Genomic DNA, 26,342 nt, shown 5'->3' on the forward strand with positions numbered 1-26,342 from the left:
CAGTGGGCATGAAGTGTTTCTTGCGTGGGTGGGAGGTATGGGCGAGGGTATGGGTGGGGGCATGTTTGGGGGCACGAGTGGGGGCGTGATGGGGGGCATGGTTGGGGGGGTGGTTGGGGGGGCATGGGCAGGGTGGGCTGTTGGGAGACCAAGCGGTTGGGGGCTGTGCAGATGGGTAGAGGGAGTGAGTGGATCTGAACGTAATCGTCAAGGGGTTGCCCTCAGGAGTGGGTGCCTCACAGGATGTGGGGTGCAGGGGGAAAGGCATCCAGGGTGGTTCCTGGCTCTAGCTCGGGTGCCCGGGGCCGACTCTGCAGGACACATGGAACTTGACCACTCCATTTCTTCAGTTAGACCGCATGCCTCAAGTTCCCTCACCGTCCGAAGGACTGGCCTCCGCAGTGTAGCATCCCAGCTGGACGTGGCCTGCTCAGAGCAGGCCTGTCCCCTCCCTCCTTCCAGAACCTGTGCTCCTACTAAGGCAACCTGCATGTTTGGCCGGCCACTCCCGCAGGGACACACCGGAGTGTGCCCCAAGTGGTCCCCGATGTGACGTAGGTGCCATCCTCCTCTCGTGGAGGCAGAGACGGAGGTAGGGGAAAGTCAAGGGCTTGCCCAAGGTGTCGGGGCTGGGATCTGAGGGCGGGCGGCCTGGCTCCTAACCGGACGCTGACCTGCATCTCTCTAAAGGTCAAGGTGGGCTCAGGACTGGCCTTGGACCGCCTGCCTCTTGCCCTTTGTCCTCTGTCGTGGCGGCGGACGCTGCCAGCCTGTGTCCCCCACCCGTCCCACAAACAGCTGAGCAGGAGGCGGGGCTCCCCCTCTGTCAGCGCGACGTGGTCAAGGTCAGCCTGTGGTCCACTAGTCAGGGGGCAGGAAGCAGGTGGATACACGACCCCAGGGCTGCCTGGAGGGGGCTGCCCGGGCGCTGCCGTGTCAGCGCCTCTCCCAGTCCTGCCATCGTCCTGCTTGGCAGAACACGCACTGTGTGTGACCCTGGGCAAGTGTACAGCCTCCCTGGACTTCAGTGTCCATGAAGGGCTGCGTTCTGGTGTCACATGGGGGGTGAGTCATCAGGGCAGGGCCCGTGGGTCTCAGGGCCTGGCCCGCGGCATCAGAGAGGGGCTGGTTGGGTAAGTATCCGGTGAGCAAATCCGGCCCTGCTGCCTGCATGGCCCTGGATGAGTCCTTTTTCTGGGCCTCAGTGGCTCCATCTGTAAAATGGGACCATCAGCCCTGCCTCCTCCTGGGGCTGTGACAAAGGTGAAGGAGGAGGGCTTGGTTAACTAAAGTGGGGGGCACGGCCAGGGAGAGGTCACCATCCTTTCCTGTTCCCAGTGATCAGCCTCTTATTGAAGTGGCTTCCCCTTTAGGAGCGCCCTGATTTGGTTAGGTCAGGAGCCCTGGCCCCTGGTCCCCTCGCTCAGCATGCCATGCTCAGAGCTGGGTCTGAGCTGGGTGCTGGGGACTCAGAGTTGGATCTGGCTGGAGCCCTGGGCACACGTAGATGGATGTGGAAGCAGCAAGGGGAGTGGGGCCCAGGGTGGTACGAAGGACGTGGAGGAGACCTTGGCCTGTGGCTGGGCTGCTCACAGGAGGCCCTGGCCCGCCTCTCTGAGGCTTTGTCCTTGGTGGCCTATCGCCCCACGCCTTCCCTGCTAGCTGGAGCTCCCTGGGGACGGGACAGGGCTGCCTGAATGCAGCCTCAACTCAGAGATTGTTTGTTGAATGAATAAGTGAGGGAGCGTTGACGGTTACCCAGGCAGGAGCAACTCCAGGGGAGTCAGGGAGGCCCAGGGATGGATAAGGGCTGAGCTTGGGTTTGGAGAGATGTGGGGGGCGTCACAGCCTCCCCAGGGGCTGGTCTGAAAACCCGGCCTGTAGGTGGTGGGCACGGTGATCCTGCTTTCTGAATCTGACGTCACCCGTGGCCTCTCACACACTTCCCGACACCTGGATCCCGAGGGCACTGGGACAAGGGTCCTCTGGAGTAGGTGGGAGGGAGTCCAGGTGGGCATTGACCCGCCTGCGGCCTGGCACAGCCTCTGCCTCTGGGGCCACTGGTCAGCAGGCTCCGCTTCCTGTCCCTGCCCCCACCGCGGGTATTTAAGGTCTGCGCGGAGCCCGCGGGGAGCTTCAGACGCCACCCCGGTGGTGGCACCAGACAGACCTCTCAGGCAGCCTGACCCCTGCACCTTCCCCGCCACCCGCACTGTCCATGGATTTTGTTGCTGGAGCCATCGGAGGTCAGAGTGGGCACCGTGGGCCTCAGAGGGGGCTGTTGCTCCCGGGGGAACCAGGGTGGGGTGGGGGCTGGAAGGGGGTGCCCTCTCCGGGGAAGCTGTGAGGCCTCTAGGAAGTGGCCGGTGCCTGGCGGGGGTGCCACGGGTGCTGGGAGGAGAGAGGAGGTTTCCCTGGAGACGACGGGGCAGGTGGCCCAGAGCCCAGGAGGAGCTGGGTGGGGGTGACTCTGCTCCAGGGGCTTGGCCTGGAGGCTGAGGGGCAGGCAGCGGTGGGGGTGCAGAGGGTGGGTGGTCTCTCCACCTGGCCAGGGGGAGGCTGGGAATCATACGCATGGAGAAGGATGGGACGAGAGGCTCCAGGAGAGGGTGGATGGTGGGGACATACCCGGCTGACTGTAAGGGCAGCAGCATGGTGGGGGAGGGTCCTGGATGAGCCTGGCACCCCCACTGGCTCCCTGGCTGTGTGCACCCGTGGGCCCGCCCCCACCTGGCTGGGCCTCCAGCCCATTCTCACCTCCGGAGAGAAGGCTGTTGTGAAAGCCGGATCCAGGAAGGGCCTCTGCTCCTCCCAGCTCGGCTTGCACCGGCTATTTTGGGCGAGGTGCCCTCGACCTCTGTCCTCTTGTGAAACGGCAGGGGCTGCTCATCAATACTTCTAGGAATAGCGTGGGGTGTTCTGTTCAGAAGGGGTGAGCAGTGTTGAGATGGGAATGACCCGGGCGCTGGCCTTACCAGTGGGCTGTCTGAGGTCCCCGCTGGGGGCCGGGCCTGAGGCTCCCCTGGACGTCAGCCCCCTAAGGAGCCGGGGCTTGACCTGCCTAGGATCTCACAGCAGGAAGGGCTCCCGAGTCCTGCGTCTTCCTGCTAGGGCCCCGGGAAGGCTTGGGTGGAAAGGGTTCCTGCTCTCTGTGCCTGGCACTGGGACACGGGGAGGCAGACCTGGGCCTTTTCCTTGAGGAACCCTCGTTCTGGAGAGCAGCAAAGCCCTGTTTGACGGCCATGTGACCAACGTGTTTTCTGGCACGGGGGCAGCCCAGCCTATGGCAGTCAGGGAAGCCTGCAGAGAGGAGGCGATGGTGGGGCAGGGTTTTGATGCATGAGTAGGAGTTTGGTGTGGCATATGTAAGGGTTGTGCCTGCGTGCGTGCTTAGTCGTTCAGTCATGTCCGACTCTGCAACCCCATGGACTGTAGCCCGCCAGGCTCCCTCTGTCCATGGGAGTTCCCAGGCAAGAATACTGGAGTGGGTTGCCATTTTCTCTTCCCCACGGGACCTTTCCAACCCAAGGATTGAACCGTGGTTCCTGCCACGTCTCCTGCATTGCAGGCCAAATTCTGAGCCACCTGGAAAGCCCGTATGTAAGGGCTGAGGAAGGTAATTCTCAAGTCAGTGAGTCATTTTTTGGCTTCACTCTTTTTGTTCTTTCACTTGTGCATTCATTCACTTTATTATTTCGTTCATGCGTATTTACTGAGTCCTGGGCTACATAATAAACAGGCATGGCCCCCGCACACCTTGCTGTTTTCAGGTGGCCTTCACCGAGCCCCCCACTCTCGGGATGAAACCCCAGACCTGCCCGCTCTCTGTCTTCCGTGTGGCAGAGCCGGGGGCTCGGAGCTTGAGACCCCGGTGTTGGGAAAGGAGAAAGGGAAAGAAGGCGGCACCTGTCCTCTCGGCAGGAGGCAGAGGGCCCTGGTCCGGGAAGCCCCGAGTTCTACTCTGTTTCACGGAAACTTGTGCTTCCAGCAGTCCCCTTCGGAGGCCTGCTGCCCCGGGCTTTCTCCGCCCCGGCTGGGCCCCCTTCGTCACCCCCCGCAGCTGCGAGGCGCAGCAGCCTCCTGGCCTGCAGACAGACCCTTCACAGGCTGAGGCTTGAGCATGAGCTCGGCCTGGCTAGCAGACAGGGCCCAGCAAACGGACCAGTTCTTCTGAAACGTGATGCCGGAGGGGAGGCCGTGGAGCACCCTTGCCTCTCAGAAGGAGGGTCCAGGGGGCCAAGACTCGGAAGTAGAGACCACTGGCAGCCTGGCTGACGTCACGTTACCTCTCTAAGCCTCAGTTTCCTCATCTGTAAAGTGGCGGTCGCGCTCCCCCTCTGTTGAGACGTGGTGTGGACAAGAAGCGCGTGGTCAGGGCCCCCCTTCTCTGCTGAGACGGCTCGGGTTCCTGCTCTCCTCACCAGCTCCCCTGGTTTTCTGACAGGTGTCTGCGGTGTTGCTGTGGGCTACCCCCTGGACACGGTGAAGGTACGGTCATTGCCAGGCCTCTGCCACCCACCCCAAGACCCCTGCCTGGGCTTACGTCCCCATCTATGGCCGGAAGAACTTTCTAGCCTGCTGGGCAGACCTTGTCTCTCCCCATCCCCCCACCTCCCCTCGGGTACTCAGCGCTCCCTTCTCCCTGCTGAGACCCAGGTCGCTCCCCTTGAAGGGGGTCACTGTCACTGCCCTGCCTACAGCACGGCTGCAACCATCAGGGATCGGCTCTTGCCCTTCCCCGGGGTCTGCCGACCTTGCCCCGGGCCTGGAGCCACCCCTTCCTGAAGCCCACTCCTCCCACAGGTCAGGATCCAGACGGAGGCCAAGTACACAGGCATCTGGGACTGCGTCCGGGACACGTATCACCGGGAGCAGGTAGGCCTGGGGCCAGGGTCATGGACAGGGGGGTGGACTCCGGGGCTGCCACTCAGCAGCCTGCCTGGCAATCCTGAGCTCCTCTCCGAGCCTCAGTTCTCACACCTTCCAAACGGGAACAGCTGTACCAGCCCCCCCGGATTCCTCTGAGGACGAGAGCTGGGGTTCTGGCACATAGGAGGCGCTCAGAGTGAGGTCCCGCCTCCAGGAGAGGATCTGGAAGGGGCTTCAGGGGTCTTCAAAGGTCAGGGGAGGACCCACCAGGCGGGGCACCCCTCCAAAGAATGCTGGGTGGAGTCATCAGGGGTCCAGCTCAGAGCCCCATCCGGAGGAGGGGTCTCAGGGACACTTGCCAAAGTGAACTTGGGAATGGATGCCGGCCAGAGGGGCGCGAAAGAGAAACAGCAGAGGCCACGCTGCCAGTTCAGCACCTCTATCGTCACAGCAGCCCCGGGCGGGCCTGGCTTCTGGGTTGTTAGAATCCCCATTGTACAGCTGAGGAAGCTGAGGCTGCCTTGCCGAGGTCCCGTGGCGCGGGGTGAGAGGTGAGAGCCGGCTCCTGGCTCCAGGGGCCCCAAGGGCAGCCGTGCCTCCGGCCTGACTCGGGCCTCGGGGCCGCTGCACCTGCCGCAGCTGCGGGGCTTCTACAGGGGCCTCTCGCTGCCCGTGTGCACCGTGTCCCTGGTCTCGTCCGTGTCCTTCGGCACCTACCGCCACTGCCTCGCGCACATCTGCCGGGTCCGCTACGGCAGTGCCGACGCCAAGCCCGCCAAGACCGACATCACGCTCTCGGGGTTTGCCTCCGGCCTCGTCCGCGTGAGTAGGGGCGGGGTGAGGGGGTCCGGGGACCCCAGCGGGGGGAGAGGTGGATGGAGGCTGGGGGACTGTGGCTGAGGACACAGCTGACTCGGTAACCGGGGGGCAGGCTAGGGGGCCTCTCTGAGCTTCTCTCTTCATCTGTAAGGGGTGTGCTGAGGTCACACATGTCAAGCCCCCAGCCCAGGAGGCTAACTGGTAGGAGCACCCATGAGATGGCAGCCAATAGTATGAGTAAAACAATCCTATGTATTAACATACGTTAGTATTGTCAGTCCTCACATTAAGTGTTGCATTATTCTCAACATTAGTTAAATAACACATTAATATGTCGATCCCTGGGTCAAGAAGATCCCCTGGAGGAGGAAATGGCAACCCACTCCAGTATTCTTGCCTGGAAAATCCCATGGACAGAGGAGCCGGGCAGGCTACAGTCCATGGGGTCACAAGAGCAGGACACGACTGAGCGCTTTAGCAGCAGCGGTCATGACCAGATGAATGATGTGACCGAGTACGTTCATGAGCTGGAGTCACAGTGAACCGACACCTACTGTGTGGCGGGCGCTCTGCCAGCAGGGGATGCGCAGCTGAAGGAAGGGCTGGCTCCAGCTGGGTGGGCAGAGCTGGCTTTGAACCCGCCCCACCATGGCCCGTGGGCCAGCCTGGAGCTTCCTGTGGCTCACGTGCCCTTTGAGGGCACTGTGGGCCAGCCCGGAGCTTCCCGGGGCTCACGCTCCCCTTGGAGGGCACCGTGGGCCAGCCCGGAGCTTCCCGGGGCTCACGCTCCCCTTGGAGGGCACCGTGGGCCAGCCCGGAGCTTCCCGGGGCTCACGCTCCCCTTGGAGGGCACCGTGGGCCAGCCCGGAGCTTCCCGGGGCTCACGTGCAGAGGCTGAGGGAGCCCCGGGTCTTGCGGGCGGCACTGTCTCCTCACCGTGCCCCTCTCCCCCAGGTGTTCCTGACCTCGCCCACCGAGGTGGCCAAGGTCCGCCTGCAGACGCAGACGCAGGCGCAGCAGCGGCGGCGTCCCTCGGCCTCGGGGCCCTTGGCTACGCCCCCCACGTGCCCCGTGCCCCCCGCGGGTCTGCCGGCCGGGCCCAAGTACCGCGGGCCGCTGCACTGCCTGGCCACGGTGGCCCGGGAGGAGGGGCTGCGTGGCCTCTACAAGGGCAGCTCGGCCCTGCTCTTCCGGGACGGGCACTCCTTCGCCACCTACTTCCTCTCGTACGCCATCCTCTGTGAGTGGCTGACTCCCGCCGGCCACAGCCGGCCAGGTGAGCGGGGGGCCTGGGGCCCGGGACGGTGCGGGTTAGGGTATGCAGGGGGGTGATCAGCCCAGCTGGCATTGGGGCCTGGAGAGGCGACGGGGAGGGGCCGCGTTGGCCCCCAGGGCCCCCAGGTGGGGATGCTCGTGGCCCCCAGCACGAGTCAGGACAGGCCTGCTCCGGGTGGCGGTGGACAGGTCACGTGGGTGGCGAGAGCCCAGGGCACCCTCACGGCCAGGAGGCCATGCCCTGGGTGCCCGACCCCCCCACCCCGCCCAGTCTCCCCCGTGCGGCTTCTGACCAGGCGCCCGTGCGCTCTCCCCGCAGATGTCTCGGGCGTGCTGGTGGCCGGCGGCTGTGCCGGGGCGCTGGCCTGGGCCGTGGCCACGCCCATGGACGTGATCAAGGCGCGCTTGCAGGCGGACGGCCGGGGCCGCCGGCGCTACCGGGGCCTCCTGCACTGCGTGCTGACCAGCGTGCGGGAGGAGGGGCCGCGCGTGCTCTTCAAGGGGCTGCTGCTCAACTGCTGCCGTGCCTTCCCCGTCAACATGGTGGTGTTCGTGGCCTACGAGGCCGTGCTGAGGCTCACGCAGGGCCTGCTCACATAGCTGGTGCCCCCCACCCACCCCGGGCCGGGGGCGCCAACCTGCCAAGAGCTCCCAGGGGGGCTGCAAGGAGCTGGAGGAGGCGGAGGGGAGTGCGAGGGTCTGGACCCAGGGGGCTACTACCCCCCGGCCCGGCCAGGGCCTGCCTGCCGGGCGACAGACCATGAGGGGAGGTGGGGGGCCCTGCCTGCCGCTGGCTCGGTTGACCTGAGGGTGAGAGCCAGGAAGGAGCAGCGGGCCCCTGGGGATGAGGATGTGTTGGCCCAGGGCCGTCTGTGCATTTGGTTGGTGGGTCCGTCCCTGGCTTCCCTTTCAGCCTTCCCCGCCGCCCCGGGTCCTCAGGGCACCCCTGTGTCCAGCTGACACCCCCTCCTGCACCCCCCCCTCAGTCAGCTCTCCCTGCTGTGTGGGCCGCCCTTCAGGCCTGGGATCTGGGCACAGCCATCAGGCGCCGGCCGGCTCGGTCCCCGCACCAGGCAGCCCCGGGAGCTTCGTGTGAGGCATGGTCCCCCTTGTTCCACCTGCAGAGCCAGGACTCAGCGGGGAGCTGTTGCTAATAACACGTTTTTCTCAGGCTGCTCAGGCGTGTTGCTCTGTGTTCTGTGGGGCTGGTGACTGGTTTTCCGCCTCGTCAGCTGGTCCTCAGAGGCCAAGGCCCTCGCCGCCTGAGTGGCCGGGGTGCCCACCGGGCGGACAGTGCACGGAGGCCCAGCGCAGCTCCCCCCGACTCCCCCAGCTCGTGCGAGGAGCCCGCCGCAGCACAAAGCCGGTTCTCCTTACCCACCTCCCCGTCCCAAGCCCACCCACTTTCTGAGTCAAGACCAGGGCCTGCAGGAGGGGGCCAGTGTATCCTCAGCACCGCAGGGTCCTCACGCAGGTCATCACGCTGGCTCACAGGGGGAGCCAGGCCTGCTAAGGCCACACGGCAGGGAGGATGGGGGACCTCACACCCGCGCTTCTGAGAGCCCAGCCCTCCCTCGGGCATCACGTGGGTCCCAGGGACGGGCCAGCATGAATGGCCGGGTGCCCACTGTGGCAGCCCTCTGGTAAAGCCAGGCGACCCCTGCCTGGACATTCACTCACTTGGACACCAGCCTCGACCGTGACTTTGGACTGAAGGACTCCAGGGTTCTGGCTGAAGGGAAACTCTTTGCTGTTCCCAGAAAACGTGGGTGGACCCTACTCTGGCCTCTCGTGTCCCAAGACCCAGGCATTTGCTTACCCGCTGTGCTCTCTATGGAAGCGCCCCCTCCCTGCCTCTACCTGGCTGACCGCGGGTCCGAGATGGCACTTCCTCCAGGAAGCTCTCCCTAGCTGCCCTTGCTGTGGGAAGGTCTCTCCTGCTGTGGTCCCCTGGGTCCCCCACTCACCGTCCGGTCACTCATGCATCTCCTGCCTCCCCCCCCCCCCCCCAAGGCTACACGCTGCCCGTGGGCAGCACATGTTCGGTTTGGTCAGAGCCTGGCATAGAGCCGGTGCTCGGGGGGGGGGGTGTGTGTGTGTGTGTGTGTGTGTGTGTGTGTGTGTGTGTGTGTGTGTGTGTGTGTGTGTGTGTGTGTGTGTGTGTGTGTGTGTGTGTGTGTGTGTGTGTGTGTGTGTGTGTGTGTGTTATATGTATGTATGTATGTGGTGTGTGTGGTGTATGTATGTATGTGTTCTGTATGTGTGTGTGGTGTATGTATGTGGTGTATGTATGCATGTGTGTATGTGTGTGGTGTATGTATGTATGTATGTGGCATGTGTGGTGTATGTATGTATGTGTCTATGTGGCGTGTGTGTGGCGTGCACGCGCGCCTGAGTGAGGGAAGCCCCGCGGAGCACTCCTGGGGGTTCGCCGGCAAGCTGGTAAAGACGCTGGGGTATCCTGGCCAGGTACTGGCAGGAGGGGATCGGCTGATAAAAGGTTTCAACAGCTGTCGAACCTGCACCCGCGTCCTCTTTCTGACAAGAGAGCTGCTAGCCTGCCCAGGTGCTGTGGCCTTGGAAATGGAGTTGAGGGTGGGGGGACCGTTGGTCTCTGAGCTCTGGCCCTGCGTCGCTCGCTCGGGCTCGGGCCACAGCCGTGGAGAGGCAAGGCCCTTTGGAGCACGGAAATGAAGGGTGGGGAGAAGGGCCGGCCCAGAGTAATCCTAGACAGTCTGTTCCCAGGTGGCGAAGTGGTAAAGATCCCACTTGCTGACGCAGGAGACGAGGGGTTGAGCCGGCTTGGGCCTGGCCCAGCTCTCCACCTGAGTGGGCTCCTCGCTGTCCCCCAGGCCCAGCTCCACTGGACCCACCAGACCGGGCACCCCTGAGGTGCTGCGAGGCCTGAGGGGTGGACACTACCAGTCATGGCGGCTGGGGACGGAATCCTACCTCAGCCCTCAGACAGCGCCGGGCTGCACACCTGCCCATCCCGATGCAGGGCTTCTCGGGATCTGTAAGAATCCAGTGTTTTCTAGCAAAACGTGGGGGGGTGGGAGCGTCTGTGGCTCTTACCAGCAGTGACTTTGCGCACTGACCTCTGACCCAGCTGACCCAAACATGAGGTGTCTGTCGTTGCTTCTGTTCCACCAGGGGGTGGGGGGAGGCCCCTGCCCCACCCACAGTCACTGGCTGCTGTGGGGCCGCAGCCCTGCCCTCTGAGACCCCAGGACAACGCCCACCCCTCCCCGGGGCCCCGCCAGCCCAGGGACTTGGCTGCGGTCCTTCCTGAGACGCGGGCGCAGGGGAGCAGAGAGGTCACCTCAGCTGCCCAGCCGCACCACCCCACCCTCTGCTGGGGGCACCTCCACCCCGGAGGGAGCAGAGGCTGGGCGAAGAGACGGAACGCGCCGCCCGGGTGGTAACCTCAGGGTCCTCCCGCAGGACGGCCCGTGAGTGGGCTCAGCACGAGACAGGGCAGGTCTGTTTGACACGACCCCCCGGGGCGGCCTCGCACAGCTGCCAGGCTCGCTCCCGGGCCTCAGGCTTCCCGCCTGCAGTACGAGGTGGGTGGGCAGCGCAAGCCCGGGGCGCGTCCCCATCCGGCCCGGCCCTTGCACTGGGACCCCCGTGAATGGCCTGGGGCCACTGTCTATACAGCACCTTTCTGACCTCGCCCATGGCCGCCTCCCTCAACCACAAAAAACGTGGACACCTGTTTGCGTTCTCCACCGGCTGTCAGGATCATCCAGTGAGTGTGGGAGCCAGCGCCACACAGGGCTGAGGGCTAGGAAGGCGCATGCCAGGGCTGTGATCCCATCCCGCACGTGTCCCAGGGGGACCCCTGCGGGCTCAAGGGCATCCACAGAGGAGCAGGCACAGCACGGCCCTGGGCCAGAGGGAGGCCTCTGCTCGCTCTTCAAACCCCAGACAGCACAGCGACATGGGTGGGACCAGAGGAAGTTTATTGTCATGAGAGCCCAGAGTAGGGCGCCCAGGAATGGACCCTGTGCCTCCAGAAAGGACAGATACTTGGACCAAAAGCTTTCCCTAAGATAGGTCTTCACTTTTCCAAAACTACAGAGGGTGCTTGATCAAGCAGCCCTCCCACGGACACATGGCCGGGGCCTTGAGGGCTGCTGGGCGCTATCTAGCTACGTCCGCCCGTCTGGGGACACAGGCAGGGCGTGCTCTGTGCAGACAGACCTCCACGCCAGTCAGGTGTCAAAACAAAAGGATCTGCAAAGCAACAGACTGGCTTCAGCATCCGGCTCGGTCAGAATGGAGCAGTCATTGGTTCTCAGGATGGAGTGTCTAGGATTACTCGGTGGACAGAGTGTTAGTTTGCTCAGGGAAAGGAGTGTCACTTCTCGAGCACAGTACATGCGTGGCCTGGAGTTTAGTAAGTAAACTGGGACGTTTCACCCACAAAGACTCAATTTAGTAAAAATTGGCCCACTCTGGCCAATACTCAGAAACGTTAAAGGTAGCTTTTAAGCTGTGAGATCTCAGAATTAAGTTTAGCAAAGCCTTTGGCCAGCACTTCTTTTTCAATACTAAGGTGGGAAGGGGGCATGATCTGAAATGCCTCTTGTGCCCATTAAGCTTCTGTATGTTAACGTTTCAAAGCACTTAAAAAAAAAGTTTGATGGCAACACCACGTTGATTCCAGGTATGTATACATAGACTATATATTCTTTTATAGAACAAGTGGAAGCATGTGTTTGGACGCAGGATGCTTTCAAACAGGGAGCTGTCCTGTGGACCAGAACAGGCTGGTCGGTGGACACCCAGCCCGGGGGGCTGCTTTGTGGGAGGAACTCCAGCTGGACTTGTCTCTGTGACCACACAATATTACCCGGCACCCAATTACCCACAGGGGATGGAATGACATTCAGGGGAAGAAACAGCGTTGAGACAAACAGAATTTACAGACCCAGGCCCGTAATTACCATTTGATAGAGCTCAGGGGGAGTGCTGATTCGACTGAGCTGGGATTGTGGGTGAATCACATCTCCGAGTGAGCGCAGAGGAGTGAGCACAGAGAGGGGGCGTTACTGAAAGTCGTAGAACAGCTTCCGGGGGGTCATGAACTCTTTCACGATCCCGTCGGTGACCTCCTTGCGCCGGGCCTGGTGCTCGGCGATCAAGGGCTGCAGGACTTCGATGAGCTCCTGCTTGAGCTCGCCGGTGAGCATGGCCCCGCTCGTGTAGTCCTGGGCGGGGGACAGGCCACGTGAGACGGTGCGCACGCCGGGCGCCTCCCTCCCTCGACACCACCCACGCGGAGCCGGGTATGCTGGCCACACAGAGCACAGGGCCTGAAGCCACCCTTTTCTGAAAACGCCTCTGGGCTCTGTGGGCAGCTGTGACTCAGCTGACACACGATGGGACAACAGGGCTGGCCACCCCACCTGCCCGCCAGGTCAGGGGACTCCAAGACCCGAACCTATGACTGCGCCCTTCAACCTTACTGGCGTCTCTAAAATCTTTGCTGAATCTGTTTTCAGGTTCTGATTGTGACAGTAACATGCATTTGTTGAACAAACTCAACAAAGTACCCAAAGCTGACAAAAAGCGGCAAGGAAAGGAAAAAAATCCCCTGCAAATTCAGGGCCCAGAGGTTGAGCCCACTGCTAACATCCTGGCATGTTTTCTGTCAGATTTTTTTCTCTGCAGTGTATTTAGACTTCATGGATCTCGCTGCACGGCCAATTTGGGGTCCATCTGCCACTAGCACTGGCCGATCCTCCTACGTGATCAAAGCCTCACACCTGCCTAAGAATCCCTCCTGACAATTCTTAGTTAAGGCTTCCTCTGCTGTACAGTCTGTTCTGAACTTTTTGCTATCACCATTTCAACACATTTGCATACAAAGCTCTTTCTTATTCAGGGTTAGTTTCTTGGAAAAGATGCCAAGGACTGGAAATCCTGAGGCAGAGGCTATGAATGCTCCTCGGGCTCTAGGGCTCACTGAGCCCCGGAATTATAATCACCGTAAATACAACACAAACCCGCGGATTGGGTATGTGGGCTGTGTCAGCACCAATGGGGTCTCGTTTTAACTTCTACTTCTCTGATGACTAGTAGGATTAAACCTTACAGTGTGGCTATTACTAGTTTGTATTTTCTCTTTTGGGAACCATCCGTTCATGAGGTTTCCAGGCATGTGGTCATGAACACGACCAACCTACTCAGCTGTGATCTCATCTCAGCTGAGCGCCGGCCACATGGACCCAGGCCCCAGGTCCCGGGAACGTTGGCCACCAAGCCTTCCAGGGCCGGCATGGGCACAGCCCCGCCTTACCTTCCTGATCTGCTCCAGCTTGTCGTCATCTTCCAGGAAGAAGGTCAGGTACATGAAGGACACGTCCACATCACAGTTGCCCCCAAATTGCCGGTGCTCCTCAACGGTGTCTCTGCCTCCGGAGAAGGCGTGCTTGTTGACCTGCACCAGGAGGGGCACACGGATGCTTGGCAGGCGGCCGCCTGTGTGGTGAGGGGAGCCTGCACACCGCCCCTTCCCGCGGAGCTCACTGCAGAGCAGGGGGCTCCAGACGGCGGGTGAGCTCTGACCCCTCCCCCGACTCCCAGAAACAGAACAGAATCGGGAAAACCAAGCCACCGCCTGTGCAGAAGCTTGGGCAAATGTCCTCACCTGTCCGCAGGCTCACCCAGAGGACAGACACAGCCATCCTGAGTGAAAAGGGCAGGGCCCGTGACGGCACAGGGCAGGGCCCGTGACGGCACAGCGCAGGGGGCAGAGCGCCTGACCCGGCGAGGCTGCTGCCCCCACCCCTGCCAGGGGACAGGACAGGAGGCATAGTGACAGGCCCCGGGGAGGCAGAGCCCGAGCAGGCCTGCGGGCAGCGCCCACCCCAAACAGGCACGTCCAGAAGCTGAAGGCAGACAGGTTCGGAAACTAACAGTGGCTTGTAGGATTGAAGATAACCTTAGAGAAGTCAGGGTCAAGAGCAGAGAGAAGAAAAGCCCAAAAGTAGAGACAAAGTCCCTTCAATGTCCTTTTAGTGAGTGTCTGAGAAACCTTCCATGTACAAACACATTTTCTCGCAGGGAGGAGTGCAGAGAGCCAGTGGTCTCAAGGAGACGTCTGGTAAGCCTCCCAGAAGGACTCCACGCAGATTCCTTACCAGATCGCCTAGGAGAATGTGGGGGCAGAGGCTGGTGGGCAAGGCCTTTCTGGCGGCGGTGCTGAGCGGCTCTGAGAAACGCTGGGTGTTCTGACGAGGCCCCTGCTACTAGGCAGCTGTTTAGCGATCCAGGTCGGAACTGAAATCCCAAGTCTGGGCTGCACTCTGCAGGTGGTAGCCGCTTGTGTATGTGAGCTCACGTAAGCCTCGCCGCTAGGCTGCCGTTCTGTAGAGCGGCTCCCGCTGGACAGTGATACTGACGACCACGGTTCCCTTACCAAGAGCAGGTGGGCGGCGGGGCCCTGACTCCAGGCCGCAGGCCCACCTGGGTTACAGCTGGCCCTCTGCGACCCGGCTGTGTGAACGCAGAGAAGTTGCCAGATGCTGTGGGCCTATCTCGTCGCCCAGGCAATGGATGCGGCGTCCAGGAGGATGTGAGGACTCCGTGAGCTCACACAGGTGAGCGTGTGGCAGGTGACCACGCAGTCAGGCCGCAGTGTTCCTAGCACTCTACTCTTACTTCCTGGGAGGGGGCTGGAGCAGATGCCCCCTCTTTGGGCTGAAGATTCTGCTTCTGGAGTTGAAGGGGGGCTTAGGGGTTGGGAACAAGGGCCTGGCCTGATCCTGTCCTGTCTCCCAGGGTGCTTGTGACCCTGGCAGCCAGGGTGGTTCCTGACCCTTGGGTCTCTGCTGGTCCCCGAGTGAAAAGTGTACCAGAGCCATAAAGGACTTCTTTTATAAGAACTTCTCAGAGAATGAAACGAAATGACTTCTCTGCAAGAGGGAACAGGAGTGTCCTTCCCCTTCTTCTGGATTCCAGGCTCTGGAATTTTTAGCCAGAAGTGAAAGAAAAAGAAAAAGCCCTGTTTACACCAGCCTCCAATTGAGGCTGGGAAAGCTGGTGGCTGCCACTTCCTGGAGGCCTATTCTGATACTAAGGGTTCCTCATTGTCAACCAGAAAGTGGGACTTTCCAGGAGGGGCAGGGGCCTGGAATGACTCATGGTTGCATTACACACCCCAGATATAGTTTCGGTCACTCCTGTTGTAATCTTCCAGACTGCGAACACACACACAGTTCCAACTAAAATGTCCACAGCTTTGTGCAACAGTGAGGTGCCTGTACACACACTGGCAGCTCAGAGCCGAGCACCGGAAGTGCGGGCCTGAAAAGTAAGGAAGCTCAAACAAATTCCCATTTCTTACTTCTCTGGTGATTTGAAAAATATTTACTGAGCTCCAGCTGTACGTGGGTTGGGAGCAGCACTCCTGGCCAGGACCCGACTGGCCTGTGGAAGGATGCCTGTCAATACTGAGTCTCAGCAGGAATGTTCTGGAGAGAACCAGCCCCTACACCCTGGTGCATAACACGGCGCGTGGGCTGGGAGGGCACCTTCGGTTTCTGGGGGAAACTGGGTCGAGCTGGTCATCCTCGCTGGGTCTCATTGCTCTCATCTTAAAGGGACACACCAGTGAGAATAAAAACCGAAACACAGAGAGAGCGCGTGGTCCAGCTCCTAGAATACAACTGGTGCTTAGAAGTACACTAAATTTTCTCTATTGTTCAGCTGTAACTAAAGAAAATTGCCATGATTTTGTTTTCTGAACAGTGTTGGTGAGGAAATCAGAGATGAAAAAAAAATTCCAAAGTTTTACCTACATGTAAAGACACAAACATTCACTTCGTATCTGGGAACGGGGCAGGCTGCCCGGACCCTGGAATTCAGGGTGCCCGTGGTGGCCAAAGGACGGAGCGGTAGTGCACGAGTCTCCCCGAGGCCTGGGCCGTGCTCACCTTGGTCTTGATCTGCTTGGCCGTGTCCGTGAGGAAGATGGAGGAGTTGGGGTCGCTGGCACTCATCTTGGTCTGGGCCCCCTGCAGGGCAGGGAAGAAGGTCGAGTGCAAGAGGGCTGGCTTGGGGTAGCCGATCCTGGGGGCCACGTCCCTGGTCATCCTGAAGTACGGGTCCTGTGCCGAGGGAGGGGCGGGGAGATGAGGGAGGCCCTCAGCCGGTGGGCACCTCCTGAGTGACTCTGCCCCCCCCCACCGTCAGACCCTCCTTCCCAACCCCTAAAGGGGGTGAAGACCCCTGTTAACACCCCGGCTCTCCTGAGGAACTCTGCCGTGCACCACCGTCAGACCCTTTTTCCCACCCCTGAAGCAGGCGAAGACCCCTGCTAACCCCCAGGCTGACGGAACCCTGGCTCTGCCTCCTGACCTGGTCGATGGCACACGGGATGAGGCACTGGACGTCCGTCCGGTCTCGGAAGATCTGAGGGAATGAGTTGCTGAAGGAGGGAGCGGCCTGGATGGCAGGAAAACTGATCTTCCCTGGGAGGGAGGACAAAGCACTTTTATACCCGAGACTGGTTCCTGTCTGGAACTGTAGGAGGGATGAACAAAAACGGACTTTTCTCCCCACTGGAAAAGTAACACTCGTTAAAAAAAACCCTGAAACCTACAGAGAAGGATTGCTGGAAGGAAGGAAGAAAAATCTGCAGTCCTAGTTTGTGTCTTTTTCATCCATTTTCCCTCCATTTCAGTGAGATCCTCCTCCGGTCTGTTCTTCACAGGTTCCACTTTGTAATGCTTACCCACGATCTATCTTGTACCTCAGCCATTCTCTACCCACTGGGTGTCCAGGTTTTTCCTCAATTTTAGTTATTATAAATTATGATACTTTGGGACATAAAACTGTTCTCAATATTTTGGATGCTGCTGCTGTTAACACTGCTATTATATTTGCTCAGACCTGCAGAAGCAGAATTCTGGGGTCAAAGGGCATGGACCTTGGTGTGACCCTTGACAAGTGGAGGCAGGCCAGGCCGGGACGTTTCTGGGATGGCCTGGAGTGGGTCCAGCCTGGAGTCCTCTCTTGGTGATGCTAGCTCCCGGCAGCTGTTTTCTCCCCTCTGCAAAAAGACACCGCTCATTTCTGGGCTCCTGCCTGTCTCTGGGGGTCCATGTGGCAGCTCCGCTGGCTCATTCCCGGGTTCCTGCCTGTCTCTGGGGGTCCACGTGGCGGCTCCGCTGGCTCATTCCCGGGCTCCTGCCTGTCTCTGGGGGTCCACGTGGCGGCTCCGCTGGCTCATTCCCAGGCTTCTGCCTGTCTCTGGGGGTCCACGTGGCAGCTCCGCTGACTCATTCCCGGGCTCCTGCCTGTCTCTGGGGGTCCACGAGGCGGCTCTGCTGGGACCAGTGTCTCCTTTACAGCACTGAGCATCCTATTCACGCCTCACGACTCTATAGAGGAAGTGTCGCCGAGTCTCCATTTAATGCACGTGGACACCAGCCCGGATCACCGCCGGGTTCCTAGAGCTAGGGCGCAGCTCTGAGAGGCTGAGCCCGGACTCACACCCAGGTCTCGGCAGCACAGTATGTGTGGCTACTTGCCGCAGCCCCGTCTCCGCACTGGCTCGGGGCAGTTCCAGAGACGTCTCCCCATTCGCTGCCTGGATTCCCAGGATTAAAACACCATTTCAAAGCAGAAAAAAGTATAAACAACACCCCCCGCCAATCCATTTCAAAAGCACAGGGTTTATGCCTCAAGTGTCAGGAATGAATCTGACGAAGGCATCAAAGGGTCCTGCTCATGGGAAAAGCCTCCCAGCAGGGCCTCTGGGGCGTTTCTCTTCCGACAGGCCCCCCAGCCGGGCCCCGGACATGCCCCCTCCCGGTGGGGCACGCCTGGCACAGGCGCCCACAGGTACATCCTGGGAGCTCCATGCTGGCAGCTACTGGGCCAGGGGCTGGTGCCTAAAATAAACGGAGGGGTCAGGAGACCCAGCCAGTAGTCTCAGGATTGACTCTTAGCTCATGGGGCTGAGGGTCTAAAGAAGAGATGATCACTGCATCTGAAAGGGGTGCAGAAACACGGGAAAGGGAGGTCAGTGTGTGCACAGAGACCTGTCTGCTGGGCACTGAGCCTGGCAGGAGAGCGAGGCAGGCAGGCGCGCAGGGTGGCTCCTCCCAGAGGTGGGGAGTGTGGCCCAGGGAGACAAAGATGGCCAGTTCCAGCCACAGAGCAGCCCTCCTGCAACCCAGGCCCCACCAAGGCCTCCACACCAACAGGGTTCCCAGGAACAGGTGGAGGATCAAAGTCATCCACAGCCTCCTTTTCCTCCTAAACCTTAAAATGGATGAGGCAGGAAAGGGACAGAGTGTGACCTGAGGGGACACTCCACGGGGCCCAGAAAAAGGGCCAAATGCATCACAGCAGCTCCTTACATTCTGGGAAAACCCATCTTTTTAAAGAGACAAACTGCAAACGCTACCACCCCAGAGACAGTGCAGCTGCGAGGAGGCACCTGGCACGCCCACCCCCTCCTCCTGCGCGCGGCTCCTCTCTGAGGGGCCAGTGGGAGCTGTGGGCAGTGGCGGCTTACCAATGCAGTCGCTGTCGGTGAAGCCGAAAATGCCTTTCACTTGGTTGAAGGTGACGTGCTTCTGGATCTTCACCACGTTCTTGTAGAAGCCTGGGCTCATCCTGTGAAGAAGGTCAGAGTCAAATCCAGAACTGGAGGGTGGTGGCCGAGGGCAAAGCAGCAGACAGCACAGGCCTGCCGGCCACATGCAGGCTGGGTCGGCGGGGGAAGAAGGTGCTCTGACGCCCCCTGTGGGCAGAGACGCCCGCGGCAGGCGAGCAGACATACCCCTGCCCGTGGAAGGAAGTCAGCTCGAAGCTGAGCAGCACAGGAGGCAGCAGCACTGCCGATGCAGACTCAGGGGCTCACACGAGGGGTGTCAGCTCTGCCAGGATCGTTGGCTGAACCTGCGGGGCTTCAAGTTTGGGGGCTCCAGGGCAGCTTATCTGTTGGGGCGGACTGTGTGCTTTGTTGTGGGAGATTACTGCTGACCCTGGAACAACACGGGTCCACCCATGCGGGCTACTTTTCAGTACTGCGGTGCTGCACTGGCTTGGCTGGTTGAGTCTGCGGATGTGGGGAAACCATGGCTAGAGAGAGCCAGTGGTGGGTTAAAAGCAGATTAACCTTCTCAGGGTATTTGCAACTTGCGGCTGGCCAGAGTATCTGGGTATGACCTGATGGGCCCCGGAAGAAGGGTTTGTCTCTGTGAGCTGCTCCGGCCTGCATCTGGTCATCGCTACCCCCTCCACAAGCTGAGGATGGAAGTCTTAGCTGTCAATAAACCAGGAAACCAGACCATAAGGTTCAATAAAGGAAGAAAACACCTTCCAGACCTCAAGATGCTTCAGATGTTTCTGAAGCAGCCCTGGCCGCGATGGCCTGTCTACAGCCTGCGTTCACTCATTTAAAAGGCGGCCGGGCATTCTCCCCTTACCCCATGTAGTCAAGGTCAGAGAAGATGAACGTCTTCTTGATGTCAAAGCCGCAGGCAATGATGTCCTTGGCGTTCTCCACGGCGTAGCCGTAGGCCTGCTCCAGGGTCAGGTCCTTCCACAGGTACTTCTCGTCGTCGGTCATTTGGATGACCAAGGGCACGTTGAACACATCCTGCAGCCACCTGGGAGACACGGGGCAGAGGGGCCCACACCTTATTTCTCTGCAGAGAAACACTGTTGCACCTCTGAAACGCGGCTCTTGCTAACAGTGCATGTCTAAACTGCCCTGCCCAGGAAATCGAACCTCTGACCACACTGTGACCTCGGCCCCCGTCAACAGGAACCCACGGAGCCTGACTGTGTGTACTGTGTGTACCTCCCTGTGAACAAGGGCTGTGCTGTGTGTGTGCTCAGTCGCGTCCGACTCTGTGACCCCGTGGACGGCAGCCCGCCAAGCTCCCCTGTCCATGGGATTCTCCAGGCAAGAACACTGGCATGGCTGCCATGCCCTCCTCCAGGGGATCGTCCCGACCCAGGGATCGAACCCAGGTCTCCCACATTGCAGGCTACCACCATTTATTGGCCTGGAGGGCGATGCATGTCGGCTCCGAGCTGGCCGCTCTGCACTCCGCTCTGAAGTCTTACAGGGACGAGAGGAGGGGGCACTCTGGCAGAAGTGGAAACTAAGGCCCCGAGAGGCAACTCCTCCACGGCCACCCGCACAGAGGCGGGAGGACACAGGTCCGCTGACTCCACACAGTGCTCTGCCACCACCCGATCCTGCCACAGTGACCCCAGGGACAGGGCGGGGAGAAGCCACGAGGGCACCAGTTCCCCGAGACCCTGGCTGATCAGGCAGACGTGAGCTGGTACTGCCTCCTCAGCTCTACACAGAGTCTGTGATTAACATTTCTTTCCCTTTTTAAAAAAATAATAATACTAATAATACATTTATTGCCTATAATTGGCAGATATATTGCTGGTTTGTTCTCTCCATGTTTCAAAACTCACTGACACGGGTGAGCACAGTCCCGTGCTGCCACACTTACTTGGTGAAGATGAATGGGATGAGGTGACCCACGTGCATGGCTTCAGAAGAGGGGCCCCTGCCCGTGTACAGATAGAATGGCTTCTTGTTTTCATAGGCATCCAGAATCTGATGCATGTCTCTAAAGGACACAGGGGACAAGAAAACGGTGAGGTATTCTGAGAGAAGAGTCAGGGTGTGAATGTGCAACTGGGAATGAAAGCCAGACAGGACACCCCAGTCACTAGAGCTTGTTACCCTTGCTGTTCCTGCTGTAAGGATGGCAGGAAACTGCTTCTGAACGGTTCCTCCTGTGCTCGCTGTCAAAGCATAAGCCGTGCAGGGTGGGAGCAACGTGTCTAAAGGCTGGATACGGCTGGGCAGCCCCTGGACCTCTTTTGGAATCTTTCCAAATTTTGATGTTGACGTACTGTCTGCTTCACATGCTTTCCTGGGAGTGACACCAGGCCGACACCACCCAGTCCTTGTTGAGAACCACGCAGCCCCAACTCTGCTGGCTCAGGAGGGGGCAGTCGCAGGGCTCCCCACAGTCCGGACTCGGTGGGGGATGTTCTCAGCTGGAGATCTGCTTTGGGTTCCCTCCGCCACACTGGGACTAGGGGTCTCCATCTGGGGAGTTACCGTGCAGTCACCCGCCCTCCCCAGGACTGGGGCCCACACAGAGTCACACCAAGGGGCCTCCCGCCTGGCGGGCATCACAGTCACCTGACTGGCCGTCTCTACATCACACCGGCCCACGCCCCACCTTCCCAGCCTCTGATCCAGCGGGTCCAGGGTGGTGTTTGGGAGTCTGTATCGTTAAAGTGTGCCAAATAAAGAGGACTGGCTCCCTTTCTCAGAGGCCTGGGTAGGAGAACCCAGACAAGAGTATTCTGAAAGTGACTTCTCCTTCTAGTCCTGACCAGGGGTTAGCAGCGCTTATCTGTGGGCTGACAGGATTAGGGCTATTCTGGATTTTTTTTGTACTTAGCTTTGATTTTCCCCCAAGGAATAGTGACAAAGTGCTTCTGGAATAAGGAAAGAACGAAAATGGTTGAGTTTGGAAGAAAGAGAGTCCTTTTCGGGTTCTAACAAATCAAACTTTTATCGGCTTACGGAAGAAAAAAAAGAGTGTGGCTATCACTTGAGCTGCTGTGGATGGTTTTGCAGGAAGTCTCTGAGCACTCGAGGTGCTGTCCCGAGGGCAGGGCACGGACTAGGCGCCCTTGCGGAGCTCAGGTTTGTGAAGGCGGATCCCAGCAGGGACCCCTCAGCTCCGAGGGAGTCTAGTCACCTGCTGGTGCTGCTGCCCGACAGTGCATGGTGGATGTCATCAAGTCCCTAAGGAGGAGAGTAAAAAAGCTGGCTTAAAACTCAACATTCAAAAAACGAAGATCATGGCATCTGGTTCCATCACTTCATGGCAAATAGACGGAGAAAAAAAATGGGAACAGTGACAGATTTTGTTTTCTTGGGCTCCAAAATAACTGAGGACAGTGACGGCAGCCATGAAATTAAAAGATGCTTCTTGGAAGAAAAAATATGACAAACCTAGATAGTGTATTAAAAAGCAGAGACATCACTTTGCTGACAAAGGTCTGCAACTATAGTCAAAGCTATGGTTTTCCCAGTAGTCATGTACAGATGTGAGAGATGGACTATAAAGAAGGCTGAGTGTGGAAAAATTGATACTTTCTAACCGTGGTGCTGGAGAAGACTCTTGAGAGTCCTTTGGACAGCTAGGAGATCAAACCAGTCAATCTTAAAAGAAATCAACCCTGAACATTCATTGGAAGGACTGATGCTGAAGCTCCCATACTTTGGCCACCTGATGAGAAGTGGCAACTCATTGGAAAAGACCCTGATGCTGGGAAAGACTGAGGGCAGGAGGAGAAGGGGGTGGCAGAGGATGAGATGGTTGGATGGAATCATTGACTTAATGGACGTGAGTCTGAGCAAATTCAGGGACATGGTGAAGGAAAGGGGAGCCTGGTGTGCTGCAGTCCATGGGGTCACAAGAGTGGACTTAGTGACTGAACAACAAACAACTTACAAGAATAAAAAGGACTGTAAGTGAATAATATGAACTGCATGCCGGTGTGTGAGATGACTTTGAAGAAACAGACAAAATTCCTAGAGAAACAAACTACTAAAACTGACTCAAGAAGAAACAGAAAATCTGAACAGATCCAGAACAAGCAAAGAAATTAAACTAGTAATAAAAAAAGTCTCAAAGAGAAAAGCCTAAAGTCAGATGGCTTCACTAGAGGATTCTATCAAATTTTCAAGAGAACTAACAACAATCCTTCACAAACTTCCAAAAAAATCAAAGAGGGAATACCTCTCAATGCATTCTATGAAGCCAGTGTTATTTTGATACCCAAAGTAAAGACATCAAAAGAAAACTACAGACCAATGTCCCTTATATAGTTAAATCTTCAAATTTATATTTTTGAATTTTTTTTAATAAGAATAAATGAACTCAGCAAAGTTGCAGGATGTAGGATCAAACAAAAATCAGTTGTATTTCTATACAGTAGTGCAATATTGTGGTTAATAATCAGAAACATAAAAAAAAAAAAAGAAAAAGAAACAACATATATTTGGTCTTTGTTCTAGCTTATATCATGCACAGAGTTCCTTAAACCATTGTGGGAATTTCCTAAGCGATAAGAATGATAGAATGAAAAAGAAAAAAAAAAGAATGATAGAGTGTTATTCACATAAAAAGTTCCCCTTTCAACTATATCAAAGTTTATGTCATTTAAGTGACTTTGGGAAAGTCCCTGGATACCCTAAGGAAGGGGGCTGGTTGCCGGGGAACCAGCTCTGATTACAGGGTTGGAACTTTCAGCTCCCAACCCCTGCCCCTCTTTCTGGGGAGGGAAGAGGGGCTGGATATTGAGTTTAACCACCAATGGCCAGTGATATAAATAATCTGTGTAATGAAGCTCTATAAAAACCTAAAGGACAGTGTCAGAGAGTTTCTGGGTTGGTGAGCCCATGGAGACACAGGGGGCACGGTGCCCGGGGAGGGGGGCAGGGAGCTCTGAGCACCCCCACATGCCTCCTCCAGTCTGGCTCCTCCAGACTTACACTCTTTATAATAAACTGGCCATCTAGTGAGTAAAATGTTTTCCTGACTTATATGAGATGCTTGAGCAAATTAATTCCAGATCAGTTGTGGGATTTAAGGCATAGGTAAGAACCTTGACTCTGATTTGTGTCTGAAGAGGGGGTTGGGGGGGCAGTTGTATGGGACTGAGCCCTGAACCCGTGGGATTGGACTGGACACTATCTCCAGGTCGACAGTGTCAGAATCGATTTAAACTATAAGAGACCCAGCTTATGCTGCAGAACCCCGATGGTTGAAAACCAACCCCCTGATGTGTGAAAACCCTACCTCTCTGCTGTCAGCAGTGAAGCAGAGCTGCAGTGAGGCTGAGCTAGAGGAGACATGCAGGGGCACACTTCCCCTTCAGAAACAGCAGTGAAACGTCCGGAAAGGAAATTCAGAAAATGTTCAAGAGCACCGGAAAGAACAAAACCTAAGGAATAAACCTAACAAATGAAGTGCAAGGCATGTCCACTGAAAACTATAAAACACTGTATGAAGAAACCAAAGTGATGAGGGGAAAGACGTTCTCTGTGCACAGACCGGAAGCTTAGTATTCCATCTTAGATGCCATCTTAGGATGCATTTCTCTCCAAACTGACCTACACACTCAGTGCAATCTCTATCAACACCCTGGCTGCCCTCTTTGTACAGAAATTAGCAAGCTGATTCTAAAATCCACCTGGAATGCAAGGGACCCAGAACGGGCAAAATAATCTTGAGAAGAACAAAGCTGGAGGACTCGCATTTTCCAGTGTCAAAACTCACTACAAAGCCACAGTCATCAAGACTATGCAGTATATTTAAGAAATCCTTAAATATATGGTCAATTGATTTTCAACTAGGGTGTCAAGAAAATTCAACAACAATTTCCAAAAAGTGGGGCTGGGACAACTGGATATTCACATGCAAAAGACGGAAGCTGGATCCTCCCTCATACACATACAAAAATTAATTAAACATGGATCAGAGACCCCAGTGTAAGAGCTAAAATAATACCACTCTTAGAGGAAAACACAGTTGGATATGTTCATGACCTTGAATTAGGCAACGGTTTCTTAGATATGACACCAAGCAACCGAAATCAAACCAAACCAAACAGGAGTTCATCAAAATTAAAATATTCTAAGGACACTGTAAATAAAGAGCTGATATTTGCAAATCAAGTATTGATAAGAAACTATTATCCAGAGCATATAAAGAACTATTATAATCCAATAAAAAGATAAATAACCCAGTTAAAAAGTTGGCAAAGGATCAGAACAGACATTTCTCTAAAGAATATATAAAAACAGCCAGTAAGCACACGAAAGATGCTCAAGATCATTAGTCATTATGGAAATACAAACCAAAACCATAAGGAAATACCACCTCACGCTTACTAGCATGGTCACAGAAAAACACAAACTGGAAAAGAACAACAAATATTAGCAAGGATGTGGAGAAATTGGAATCCTTGTTTGCACTTTGCTGGTGGGAATGCAAGATGATGCAGTTACTGTGAAAAACACTGGCAATTCCAAAAAAATGTTAAATGGTTACCTTAGGACCCAGCAACCCCACTCCCAGGTATACTCTCAACAGAAATGAGACCCTGTACACAAACATTCGGAGCAGTACTAGTGCTAACCCCAAAGGCAAAACCCCCCAAATGCCCACCAGCTGTCAAACGGGGGCGCATCCATTCAATAGTTCTCAGGCATAAAAAGGAATGAAGTGTGACACAGGCTGTATCCCAGGCAAATCCAGAGACATGGAAAGATGATTACTGGTAGCCAGTGGTGCGGGTGAGGGTGGGGTGGTGGGGGGGATGCGGGGTGACTGCTACTGAGTAGAGGGCTACTTTTTGGGGTGATGAAAATGTAAGGAGCCAGACAGTGGTGATGGCTGCACAACCTTGTGAGCAGACCAAAAGCCCCGCCCGCACCATGTCCTCTGTGAAGGCGAGCCCTGCGCCGTGTGAGTTACATCTCAGCTAAGGGAAAGCGGTGATTGCATTCTGCCCGAGAGAGGGCTGAATGGGGGGCCTCTTCTCTCCATGCAGAATTTAAAGTGCTGGGTGTGCTGTGTAACACAGGGAGCTCAACCTGGTGCTCTGTGATGACCTAGAGGGTGGGACGGGAGGGACGTTCAGGAGGCAGGGGACACATGTGTACTTGTGGCTGATTCACAATGTCGTATGGCGTGCTAAGTCGCTTCAGTCGAGTCCAACTCTTTGTGACCCCACGAACTATAGCCTGCCTGGCTCCGTCCATAGGATTCCCCAGATAAGAATGCTGGTGTGGGGTGCCATTTCCTCCTCCAGGGGATCTTCCCGACCCAGAAATAGAACTCGTGTCTCTTATATCTCCGGCATTGGCAGGCAGGTTCTTTAGCACTAGCACCACCAAAACCAATAAAACAATGTAACGCAATTATCCTCCAATTAAAAAAATAAAATCAAATGTTCGGCAGAGGGCCGAGTTCTGTGTGTGCTCTCTGTAACCCTGGGGTAGGCAGAACAGAACAACCCTGCCTTGGACTATATGCTCCAAGATCTCCTGAACCCAACCAGGGGCGGTGTGTGGGGTGGGAGAGGCAGGAGCTGGTTCCGAACCTGCCCATTCTCTGATGTTATCTGCGTGGAATTTATGGTCTCAGGTAGGGATACTCTGTGCCCTGTTCCCTCTTCTAGTTTCTCTCTGGACATGATTTATGAGCAGGCCAGTACAATAGGAGGAAGGCGTATGTAACTTCAGGAAGCCTCCTGCTTATCTCACGGGAAATGCTGAACCTGGACACATT

At 57.2% G+C, this 26,342-nt stretch overlaps 2 protein-coding genes across 4 annotated transcripts in view; one reads left to right on the plus strand and one right to left on the minus strand.

Annotated features, from left to right (window-relative positions):
* The first annotated feature begins 2,133 nt into the window (after positions 1–2,133).
* On the plus strand, positions 2,134–8,942 carry SLC25A47 (solute carrier family 25 member 47). 2 transcript variants are annotated; one of them, XM_065906446.1, is made up of 6 exons: positions 2,134–2,246; positions 4,445–4,488; positions 4,804–4,875; positions 5,509–5,691; positions 6,643–6,964; positions 7,283–8,942. In XM_065906446.1, exons 1-6 carry the CDS (start codon positions 2,219–2,221, stop codon positions 7,561–7,563), a joined length of 930 nt encoding a protein of 309 aa, XP_065762518.1. In that variant the 5' UTR covers positions 2,134–2,218; the 3' UTR covers positions 7,564–8,942. The 2 variants fall into 2 exon arrangements, with proteins under 2 accessions (XP_065762518.1, XP_065762517.1); XM_065906445.1 differs by having other exon boundaries at positions 2,157–2,252.
* A 1,965-nt stretch (positions 8,943–10,907) lies between these two features.
* WARS1 (tryptophanyl-tRNA synthetase 1) overlaps positions 10,908–26,342 on the minus strand; it is a 28,780-nt gene continuing 13,345 nt past the window's right edge. For both annotated transcript variants that reach the window (XM_065905937.1, XM_065905938.1), the window contains exons 5-11: positions 20,466–20,585; positions 19,416–19,598; positions 18,500–18,600; positions 16,333–16,445; positions 15,909–16,082; positions 13,271–13,411; positions 10,908–12,179 (exon numbers count right to left, since the gene is read on the minus strand). In XM_065905937.1, coding sequence (XP_065762009.1) covers positions 12,018–12,179; positions 13,271–13,411; positions 15,909–16,082; positions 16,333–16,445; positions 18,500–18,600; positions 19,416–19,598; positions 20,466–20,585 — 994 coding nt within the window. In that variant the 3' untranslated portion in view covers positions 10,908–12,017. The remainder of the gene's footprint in view (positions 12,180–13,270; positions 13,412–15,908; positions 16,083–16,332; positions 16,446–18,499; positions 18,601–19,415; positions 19,599–20,465; positions 20,586–26,342) is intronic.

The sequence above is a fragment of the Muntiacus reevesi genome, chromosome 15 (assembly GCF_963930625.1).
Source record: "Muntiacus reevesi chromosome 15, mMunRee1.1, whole genome shotgun sequence".
In the NCBI taxonomy this organism is placed as follows: domain Eukaryota; kingdom Metazoa; phylum Chordata; class Mammalia; order Artiodactyla; family Cervidae; genus Muntiacus; species Muntiacus reevesi.